This window comes from Vitis vinifera, chromosome 13 (assembly GCF_030704535.1).
Source record: "Vitis vinifera cultivar Pinot Noir 40024 chromosome 13, ASM3070453v1".
Classification (NCBI taxonomy): Eukaryota; Viridiplantae; Streptophyta; class Magnoliopsida; order Vitales; family Vitaceae; genus Vitis; species Vitis vinifera.
The window spans coordinates 727,771-739,768 of NC_081817.1; the positions used below are offsets into that span (position 1 = coordinate 727,771).

The window sequence follows — 11,998 nt, forward strand, 5'->3', positions numbered from 1 at the left end:
ATGTGGGAGAAGCATGCTAAAAAGTGGAATCAATTCCAAATGCAAGCAAATGATATTCTTGTTGACTATGTTAATGGGCTTCACCCAACTCCTTCCATGAAATTGTCCGAGGTGGACATCGTCTATGTCCCTATTAATGTCCGAAGTATGTATTGGGTCTTGGGAGTAGTTTACCTTTCTCAGATGAGAATATTTGTGTATGATTCATTGATAGGCATTAATAGTGATAACAAACTAAAAGGTGTCATAATACCTTTAGCTAAAGTATTACCGCGTATTTTGCATGCTACATCATATTATGGGAAGAACGGTGATCCTAAGAGTGAAGAACAGTGGGACATTGAACGGTTGCATGATGTTCCTCAACAAGAGTATGAGTAAGTAAACAAATATGCAAACTTCATTTTATCATTTCACCTTTATGCCTTATACAGTAAATTTTTTTTAGTCATCTTAATTATGATTACTTGTGTTTCATGCAGTGGTGATTGTGGGATATTCCTGATTAAATATGTAGAATACTTAATGCATGATCATCCATTCAGATCACTGACCCGTGCCCGCATTGATTGGTTTAAAGAGAAAATGACAATTGAATTGTTCTACTTCAAAAATTTACCCATGTAATGGGTTTCATTTTGATTATGTAAAAGGTTTATATGTTATTGAGTGTTGACTGTTATTTTAGATGAATTTGACTTGATGCTGAAAGTTACAATTTTTGTAATGTAACTATAACTGTCAACTTAACTATAGTTAAGTTATTTTTTAATGCAACTCAACAATTGTTAAGTTCAGGTGAATATTCTGAGTGCGAATTTAACCTCAATTAAGTTTTTTATTAATGCAACTGAACCATTGTTAAGTTTAGGTGAAAATTCTAACTGTGAACTTAACTGTGGTTGAGTTCTTTGTTAATGCAACTCAACTACGGTTAAGTTTAGGTGAAAATTCTGACTATGAACTTAACTGTGATTAAGTTCTTTTTTAATGCAACTCAACTACTGTTAAGTTCATGTGAAAATTCTAATTGTAAACTTATCAACAGTTAAGTTATTTGTTAATGCAACTCAACTACTGTTAAGTTCACGTGAAAATTCTAACTGTGAACTTATCCACAGTTAAGTTATTTGTTAATGCAACTCAACTATTATTAAGTTCAGGTGAAAATTCTGATTGTAAATTTATTCAAAGTTAAGTTATTTGTTAATGCAACTCAACTATTGTTAAGTTCAGGTGAAAAAATGAACAAAGAACTTAACCACAATTAAGTTATTTATTAATGCAACTCAACCATTATTAAGTTTAGGTGAAATTTATGACTGTGAATTTGTTTACCATCATTTGAACTTTCCATATGGATAAATCTTTTCAACTTCTTTTGAAGAAACTTTTCACATTTTCATAACTAACAATGGACTCTCTATTTTTTACCAGATTTTGAATTTTTAAGAAATAAAAAGATAATAAAAAAAAAAGAAATTATTGGTTGCTTACATTTTTTTTCATATTTTCGTGACCAAGAATGAAGAATAGATGAAACACTGGTAAAAAGTTAAACTTGTTCTCTGCAGGAAAAGAGAGAGAAAGAGTAACCAATGACCAAATAAAAAAATTAGAACCTAATTTGCTATAAAAGGAAAAGTTGTCTTGGAGGGAAAAATGAGGGTGGAAAGGGAAATGATAAGTTGTATGTGTTGGAAAGAAAAAAGAAGGACATTTTTGTCTCAAACCAGTTCAACTTTTTTACTTTTTAACTGGTGGGTTATATTTGCAAATATGAAAGTTATTTTGACCCTTTTAATCAATTAACCCTAAATGAATTGATTCAATAATAAATATACATACATACGAAAGAGATTTTAAAACTCTAAAAATAAAAAAAATAAAAAAAATTAACTTTCCTAAATATTCTAACCATCAAGAACAATTTTTTAAAGTACAAAGTACATTTTTAATAAATATTTTATATTTTATATAAGAATTTTTATTTAAAAAAAATCATTTTTATTTTTTTTTATCCCTTTAATACCTGCTAAAATTGATTTATAAAATTCTAAGATTTGAACATTTTATCCCAGCTGAGAATATTTAACGTTCGAAAGAACCATTCAATTTATCCAACTTTGGGTCAAAAAATGTAACTCCTCCAACCTCCAATCCATCCTGTAGTGAGAGAGTCAAGTCAACGGCGTTCGTATTTGTTGGTTGCCAACTTAGGCTAGTAATGGAAGACGAATTCTTAAAATCCTTTTTTTTTAATGTTGAAGTCTAACTCACTATTTTTGGAATGGTCAGACTCAATAATAATGTCATTTTCTTTTTCTTTATTTTAATCAAAGAAGAAAATGTGCAACACGACAAAATGTGTATCAGAACAGAGAGGTTTGTTCAAATTTTACACTTTCAGACCAAGTCAAAGTTCCCTTTGAATTTTTACAACAGAAGTACAGTTAAGACTTAAGAGGCGAGTGGAAAGAATTAAAACGAGAGTTGGATTCTTTGACTGAATGGGGGAGTGTATATCACTATTTTTTACTATTATTTTTCACGGGTAGTAATAGAAATTTGAAATAAAATTATCTATTTATTAAATATACTTAAATTTTGAAGAAATAAAATAGAGAGTAAAGATAAAAGAAAAGAAGAACTAAAGAAGAATAAAAAAATACATTTAAACTTAATAAATTATTTTTTTATATTTCTTCAAAATTTTTTTTACTTATTTTCTGTTATTATATAATAATTAAATAATTTAAAAATATATATATATATATATTTGTTGTTAAACCAAATATGAAAAAACTATTTTCTTAATAATTTTTAAGAACCAAACTATAATTTTTTTTTACATTAAATCCTTTAAAAGTGATGGTATGGAAGGTAATGGATAGAAAAATTATTATTGTTTTGAATGAAATAATAAGTAATAATATGTTGTTTTATTAAACATTAATATATATAACAAAATTTGTAAGAAAATATATGATACGTAAAACACATTTAATATAGTAATGATATTTAATCATATGGCATAAATAACTATATATGTATAATTATTATTATTTTTGTCAATTTAATAAAATTTGAAAATGAACATATTTATATTTTTTTATTTACTATTATTTACTAAATGTTTTTTATACATTTTAAAAATAAAAAATAAAAGATGATAATAAATTGTATATAAAATCTTAGGTGGGTATTTGACAATCTAATCTAGTGATTTTTTATTTCGATTTTGATAATTTCATTTAAAAACCAATTAATATTCATTGAGGGTAGTTCAATCATTTTGGATATCACACCCCACTTCTAAATATCATAATATAAGTGACCCATCATTAAGCTTAAAAATATAAATAAATATAAACTATTATCTAAAAGTGTTAGTTTACTTTGTCTTTTAAAAATTACTTTTAAAAAATTTATAATCTGAGTTAATAAAAAATATGATTTTTTTATTTTTTAAATAATTCACAACGGTCATTATCCTTAGAAAGCATGAAGTGTGTCCAAATGGTGCATAAAATTATATTTTTAATATTTTATTTTTTTATATGTATGATATTGAAGTTTTGGGTTTAGAAAACACAACATAGGATTACATTTGCATGCATTGTATTATTAAGGTCTAATTTTTTATTGTGATATACCCAGTTTGACCCCTCTCCCCTAACCGGCCAATTCGTCGCATTTGTAAAGCTAAGGTCATCGCTTTGATTTCGGTAGCTACCTTTTCTCTGTTTATGAAAATTTTGTAGGACTGTTCATTGAATGTGAGGAAAAAAGACAAATAGATTTTCCATTTCTTGAAATCTCACTTTCAATTCAAATTTATGGTGTAATGTGTATCCCATGTTTTGTCGGTTTGAAAAGTCATTTTGAATTATTTGATTTTATCAGATCTCAAAATTATTAAATTATTGGATTTTATCATATCTTATAATTTTGATGAGAGGGTTAACAATATTGGAAATTTTATTCACAACAATCGTCTTTGTCTGTTTGATTTATTTTATCATATTAAAAGATTATTTGACAATATTTTTTAAAAAAAGCTTTTGAACTTGAGTGTTTTTTAAGAAAAATCTTTTTATAGTGTCTTTTAAATGAATATTTGATAAATAATTATTTTAAATACACTTTCAAAAAATCTATATTCCATTAAAAATATTTTTGTATAAAAAACTGCTAAACATACTCTAAATATGTTATCGATCAGCATTTTTTTTCCTTAATCAATCAATAATCAAGAGACATAAAAGTATATGAAATTGTTTTATCACTCTTGAATATATAATGTATTTTATCATTTAAAAAATTATACATATTTTTTATATTATTATATGGGTGCTTGATAAAATTTAATATTAATTAATTAATAACTTAAATTGATTTTAAATTAATAATTTAAAATTTATTACTTTAATATTAAGATTGTTTGATATTAAATAATTAAATTAACACATTGTGGACCCCGCATTTCGGCTCATGCGTTTCCCACTCGATGGCGAGCTCGGTTTTTATTGTTTTGAAAAATGATTTTATTGATTAGGAAAAATGACTTGGAGTCGCCACTTATTTTTGTTTTATTTTTTTTAAAGTTAAACAAAATAAGAAAGAAAAACCCTAAGTGTGACTCCTTACTTTGGAAAAAGTGGTCTGTGAAAAACCGGATCGGGTTCGGGGGTCAGGTTACTTATCAGGAAGATACGGTAAGGACCGTAGCACCCCTCTAAGTCCCTAAAGCGGGTCTCTACTAATAAAATGAGGCAATCATGACAATTGATTAATCGAGCGTGGATACCAGATAAATATTACTCAAAACAAAATAATTGAATGAATAGGAGAAGTAAAGAATGTACTTGAGTGATGAACCGGTTTACTTCAATGAAAGCGAATGCAAAGCCCAATTTATTGTTCATGCACTAGTCCCCTTTACTAACACGCGACATCGCTCATTTCACCCGGACGAAAATTCTCGCTCATTCCACCCGGACGGGAATTCTCATTCATTCCACCATGACGGGGATTCTCACTCATTCCACCCGGACGAGGATTCTCACTCATTCCACCCGAACGGGGAATTCTCACTCATTTACACTCGGACGGGAATTCTACACGGCAGACAATTCACCTTCTTCGGATACTTCGCAATCGCCGCCTGTCACCGGATGGGAGAGGAGGACGATTCACCTTCTCTGAATAGACATGTCTGGATCCTCTGGCAACACTTATTCGAATGCTTCACAGTCGGCGTCTGTCGTTGGATGGGAGAGGAGGATGATTCACCTTTTCCGGATAGACATGTCCGGATCCTCTGGCAACACTTATCCGGATGCTTCACAGTCGGCGCCTGTCGCCGGATGGGAGAGGAGGACGATTCAATTTATCCGGATACTTCGCAATCAACGGCTGTCGCCGGATGGGAGAGGAAGACGATTCACCTTATCCGGATACTTCACAGTCGACGCCTGTCGCCTGGTGGGAGAGGAGGATTTAATTTCTCCGGGTAGACATGTCCGGATCCATTTCCGTCAGCACTTAGCTCCTGGGGTTTGAACCACCAAACTGAGAAGTGATGATGGCTCTAAACGCCAAACTGAATAAGCGATGATGACTCTGAACACCAAACTGAAAAGTGATGACGACTCTGAACGCCAAACTGAAAATAGTGATGGCTCTGAATGTCAAAATTGAGAAGCGATAGTGACTCTGAACGCCGAAACTAAACAATGGCTTTGAACGCCAAATGGAAAGCAAGCAATGTGATAACTCTAAATGTCAACCCGAAACCGTGGCTCTGAATGCCAAACTGAAACGACAGCTCTGAACGCCAAGTGAAAAAAAGGGTGTGATGGCTCTGAATGCCCAAATGGAAAGGAGGGTGTGATGGCTCTGAATGCCAAACTGAGAACGAAGATGACTCTCACCTTCAAACCAGTATCCCCCCCCAAAAAAAACGCTATCTAGATCCCAAAAAATCCTTATCCTTTTTTCTTTCTTTTCCTCTTTTTTTTTTCTCTCTCTAAAACCCTTCGTTTTTGTCTGCTTCCCGGAAAATCCGCACCTGCTCTGTTGTTCCTCACCTCAGCAACCCTGGAGTCCCAACCACCACCATGGCTCTAGTCACCTATTCTGCTACGCGTCTCCAGCAGCTCCATTTCCAGAATTTGCCCCCCACTCGTAAACAAATATATATATATATATATATATAAACAAAGCCAAAAGAGGGTCTACACACATTCACCTTTATTAACTTTAACCTATATTTGTTCTCATTAATTTTAATTTATAATTATTTTCATTACTTGTAAGCAATAAATCTATTTGTGGAACATTCATATAAAAATAAATAAACTTATTTATAAAATATATATACTTAAAATATTATGATATGTGATATAACTATAAAATATTTATTATAAAAATTTAATTATTTTGACTTAAAGTTAAAAATAATTTTCAGTTATAATATTAAGTTATTTTATTTAATATTTTTTAATTTAAGAAATTTGTAGGTAAAAAAAAATAAAATAATTTTCAATTTATTTTTCTTACAAATTTTCTTAATTCTCAAGATCATAATGAAATAATAAAAATAAAAACTAGAAATTAAAATCATTTTTTAAATGTTAATATGAAATAAGAAAAATATTTTTATTACATAAATATTATTTAAAATGTTTTTTCATGAAAAATAATTTAATTTTGTTCCTTATACCTTGAAACATATCTAACATTAACCTGTGCTATTTTTACTTTTTTAGCATAAAAAATAAAAATAAAAATAAAAGAGGATTAAAGAAAATAAAGGAGGATGGAGAGAGCATCGCGTCATTTGACACATCACTTGACACCGACTTGACCAAACTAATAATTTTGACCGACCAATGAGAACCGGCCACTGGACGGTGACGACCATAAAACAACCAAGAACTTGAGGAGACTCAGAAGCGACTCGGTCACCAGATCTCACCTCAGCCATAACGTTTCAACGTTGAATTATTAAGCATTCAATTAATCTAATCATTAGTACCCAGAACCGGCAAATAAACACCTTCACAACGACGCCGTTTCATTCGAAACGGCGTCGTTACATTCGTCTTCCAACGGTCTATAAAAACAACCTGTCTTCTTGGGGACGATTCAGAAAGAAAGAAAGAAAAGGATACCAGAGAAGGAACCGAGAGACAAAATGCAGTGCGCTGTGGCTGTAGCGAGCTCTCCCGTGTTCTCACCGTCCAGGGTTTCTTCAGTCTTCTGCAAATCATCGGTTTCGTCTCCCGACCTTCGGAAGCTTAATCTCCTCCGCTCTCCGCCACCGTTGACACCCTCATCGTCACTGTCGTTGCCGGCGTCTCCGAGGCTACACAAGCAGGAAATTGTGCACAAGGAATTTCAGGAGGGGTTGTCGGTCGCGCCAACTACGGCTTCGAAACGGAAGAGGCCGGCGAAGTTGAGTATTCCGATGATTCCGGCGTGTTGCTTCGCGCTTGATTCGCCGGCGAGAGTGGAGAGGTTGGATGAGGTGGAGGTTGAGGGGGAGGGATACTCGGTGTATTGTAAGAGAGGGAGGAGGGCTGCCATGGAGGATCGCTACTCGGCTGATGTTGATCTCGGAGGAGATTCTAAACAGGTAATTTTCCATTTATTTACCTAGAAAAATGATGTTTTTCTCCCTTTTTTTAAATTTTTTATTTTTTATATTTGAATTTGCTTCGTCCTGAGAATCAAATTCTGTAAATGAATACGGATTTATTGGAATCTTAGTTGAAGTTGAATTTCGGATGAAACCGAGCTAATTGAAATTGATTTAGGATGAAAACAATTTAACTAACCATGGAATAGGTGGAATTTCAATGGCATTAATTGGGGGATTCTGATGACAAATCATGGTTTCAAAGTTCAGGTTTTCCTATAGATACCTGTAGATTTTGAAGTCAATGGTTCAACAAGAGTTTGGGTGGTTGAAATTACATGGGAAATTAGTAAGGTGTTAAAAACTTGAAATTCAAGGCATGATGCTATAAAACTAAGAAACCCTCGTTGTATCTTATGGTGTAGAAAGCATAAGTTCATTTTTGTTGGAGAAGTAGCAAAGCTGTAGGGCATTACCTGTTCCTGAAGAATTTAGAATGATTCAAAGTTCAAAACATCAAATAATGTTATATGTGCTTTTATTTATGGATCATGTTTTAGAATGGTTCATTTTTTTAGTCCTTGGAGCTTGTCTTGACCATGTTCTGTAATTACAGGCTTTCTTTGGTGTTTTTGATGGGCATGGAGGAGCAAAAGCTGCTGATTTTGCAGCAAAGAACATTACTAAGAATGTGATGGCTGAAGTGACAAAGAAAGGGGATGAAGGAATCGAGGTGGCAATAAAAAATGGTTACCTGGCCACTGATGCAGAGTTTTTGAAGGAAGATGTTAGTGGTGGTTCTTGCTGTGTGACTGCATTGATTCGGGAAGGTGAACTTCATGTCTCAAATGCAGGTGATTGTCGTGCTGTTATGAGCAGAGGAGGAATTGCTGAAGCCCTCACATCTGATCACCGACCTTCAAGGGAAGATGAAATGGATAGGATTCAAACTCTGGTGAGCTGCTATTCTTTTTCCACTTGTGCTGGGATTTTAGTATAAATTGTTGCATTCAGACTGATGAATTTTTTTTCCATACCCCTTTTGTAGGGTGGATATGTGGACCGTTGCCATGGTGTTTGGAGAATACAGGGTTCTCTTGCTGTGTCAAGAGGAATTGGAGACAGAAATCTTAAACAATGGGTAACAGCAGAACCAGAGACAAAAAGTTTAAAGATAAAACCCGAATGCGAGTTCTTAATCCTAGCTTCTGATGGCCTATGGGACAAGGTAAATTACCCTAATCGAGTTCTTCTATTTGTCTTCTCCAAAAGTAGAGACTTATTCCATACTGAAATTTCAAGCCTTTGGCACTGAATGATGTAACCATTTTCCTCTTTTTCCAGGTTACAAATCAGGAAGCAGTAGATGTAGTCCGGCCTTTATGCATAGGAGTTGATAAGCCAGAGCCATTTTCTGCTTGTAAAAATCTTGCTCGCCTGGCAATAAGGGGAGGCTCCACGGATGATATAAGTGTGATGGTAATCCAGTTAAGTCACTTCCTTTCATGATTCATCCTAAGAGGAAGGAAATTCAGAGGAGGACAAGTTGATTTTGTTTTGCCTTGGAAGCTAGGAAGGTAGGAATTTTATTGATGTTCCTCGCCATCCTGGAGCTGTTACCAGTAACGGTAATGGTGGTGGTTTTGCAGCGATAATGACCATGTACTAACTGCCTTCGATTGTGAAATTGTCAGAGCCGCCATGGGTAGTTTATTGAAATAACTGTAAATCATCCCCATTCCAAGTGAATGGATTACTAGTGATTATTAACTTACCTAGAAACACTTATTGAATCAAATTTTGAATTTTTTGCATGATAAATGCTTGTGTATCCACCAGCGTGAATGTTGTTTTATAGTCATTTGTATTCTTTGCTTTTGATGTGCACTTTCTGTTTCTACCCTTCAGGCCATTGAATAGATTCAAGAAACAGAATTTGTTTGGATATGGCCACTAGAAGAAGAATTGGCTTTCTCTTGATTGATCGCTTTCTTGCTTTGACTTTAGGAGGAATCACTTGTTTACCACACATCGTTTATTTCGACGTATGCTTTTGTTTGGTAATCGGATAATTGGACTTGGTCAGTCTAGTTAGGCAGCTGGCCCATGGTCTACTTCGATGTTGGATACAGGGTGCCTAGAATGGAGAATCTAGATTTACTTGGTCAATCCATACAAAACCCAAAGTCCGAAAACCTATTCAAAATTTGTCTCCATGGTCAGTATTTTATAATTGGAGGGCATTTTTTTTTTCAATGACACTTTTTAAGTTAAAAGCATTTTTTAAAAATGTTACCAAACTGATCCTTAATTACCTTACCTATAAATCATTTGTATGTGATTCAATGTCATACTCATTCACACTCGTTTTCAATGTAACTATTCAAAGGGTCACAATGGGGCTTAACCATTCTATATTAGAGGTCCATACGAAGGCTTCACCTTCTTGGGCTTTCCATACCCATCCCGATATCATTTCTTCGATTGCCATTTTCACGGGGAGCAAAATTATTATATGCCTAACAATTTATCCTTCAATAGCTTCTATGTTTTGAATTCATAACCTTAACTCTAATACTAATTATTTTTAAATAGTAAAAAATTGACGTAATAGTCAAATATATTTTATCCAAATCATAGCAGCAGCATATTAGGAAAATGATAGTTGACGAGAAATAATGTTAATCCTTAGGAGAATGACAATTGAATAAATGCCCATAAGATAGATGTGTAATAGTGAAGATGGTTATGCCTCAAGACGAGTGTGTTATGTGGGATGATCATGTCTCACTGTGAGACTTCAGGTAGAAAATATGACTTCATGTACTTCAAAATGAAACCAAATTTCCAATTTTTTTTAGGACGGGTTCAACTAGGGGAAAAGAAAAGGACTGTATTTGAGAACAGTTGTTGATTTGATCCAAAATAAAGACAAACCTGCGATCTAATACGACAAAAGATTACATGCTTGCCCACTCACCAAAAGCCTACAAGTAGGCAAGTGGGAAATTGCGCAGTCAGATTTATCGTCCAGCACTATCCCTGAAGTACCAAAATTTTCCCACGCAAGTTGATGAAAGATCTTCGAAGAAATTCTCGCAGGAAAGCAACCTGACAATTATTCTTGGAATCTTTTATTTGGAGCCTAGCAGTGGATTATAGGTTTTGTGAGAACATGGATATGAACCGTTTTAGTGCATAACCTGGTTTGATTCTTAACTCTCAAGGATAATAAGAAAAGGAAAGGAAAAAAAAAATTAAAATAAATTATTATATAAACTATAATTATATTGAAATGTTTAGTTATATTATTTCAAAATAAAAGCAATGTATAAATATATTATTTTATAAACATTTTGTTTCCATGATCCATTTATTCAATTCAATAGTGTCAAGCAGTTGCATTGCCTTCGTTTTAATATTAAATTAAATCGTGGTAATATAATGTGTATAAATCATTAACGCAACATTTAATCAGATCAGATGTTTGATATAAATTAATATTAAATATCTATTTAGAAAATTCATATTTCTTATTAACGTAAATGATATTATTATTAAATATTACAAAATTATATCATGTCAATTTATTTAATAAAATAATTTCAATATATCTATTATTATTTATTTATTAATTTTGAAGTTTTTATTTGTCCAGTGATAATTTTTTATTAAAATTTTCTTGATATTTTTTCCAAATTTTTCATTGAGATAATATATATATATATATATATATATAGATATAATTATGACATTTTTTTTCCTACTTATTTTTCTTTCCCTTAAACTTTTATCAATATGCAAAATGCAGAAAACAAAAATCAATACAAATAAAAAAGAGAAAAAAATTAAAATTAATAAATTATTTTTATACATTTCATTAAACTCATTTATTTGTTTTCATATAAAAATTAAATAATTTGAAAATATACAAGTTTTTATTAATTGTTTTATTTCCTTCGTATTTTTTCATAATAAAATTAATTTTCTTAATAGTTTATTAAAAGAAATGAAAACAAACATAAACCAAGTTTTTTTACAAACTCTGTATGGTCTCGTTTCAAGTTTAAAGGGACCAAAGAATATGTAACAAACTTACAAGAGAGTGGCAGGTGGACCAAAAATGATGTACTAACGGACTTAAAAGATCTTGTGGGTCAAGCAACTACTTTTAAAGCCAAGTCATTATTATTTTTTTAAAAAAAAAACTAATTTATTTATTTATTTTTATTTTATTTCTGTGGCTTCGTGATGAATTATTATTATTAAATATACTAACAAAATTATACTTATATATATATATATATATATATATATATATATATATATATATTTATATTTATATAATTTTAA

General features: G+C 31.8%; 1 protein-coding gene across 1 annotated transcript; it reads left to right on the forward strand.

The window, feature by feature from the left end:
* The first annotated feature begins 6,919 nt into the window (after positions 1-6,919).
* LOC100248525 (probable protein phosphatase 2C 25) lies at positions 6,920-9,466 on the forward strand. Its single transcript, XM_002272558.5, has 4 exons — positions 6,920-7,642; positions 8,262-8,600; positions 8,694-8,873; positions 8,990-9,466. The coding sequence occupies exons 1-4, from the start codon at positions 7,202-7,204 to the stop codon at positions 9,152-9,154; spliced, it is 1,125 nt and encodes a 374-aa protein (XP_002272594.2). The 5' UTR covers positions 6,920-7,201; the 3' UTR covers positions 9,155-9,466.
* The last annotated feature ends 2,532 nt before the right edge of the window (positions 9,467-11,998 follow it).

What these genes read in the sequence shown, in the direction of transcription:
- LOC100248525 (XM_002272558.5), top strand. Translation starts at nt 7,202, where the DNA reads ATGCAGTGCGCTGTGGCTGTAGCGAGCTCTCCCGTGTTCTCACCGTCC. An exon ending in TGGATAGGATTCAAACTCTG is followed by an intron (nt 8,601 to 8,693) that starts GTGAGCTGCTAT and finishes CCCCTTTTGTAG; the next exon opens with GGTGGATATGTGGACCGTTG. An exon ending in CTGATGGCCTATGGGACAAG is followed by an intron (nt 8,874 to 8,989) that starts GTAAATTACCCT and finishes CTCTTTTTCCAG; the next exon opens with GTTACAAATCAGGAAGCAGT.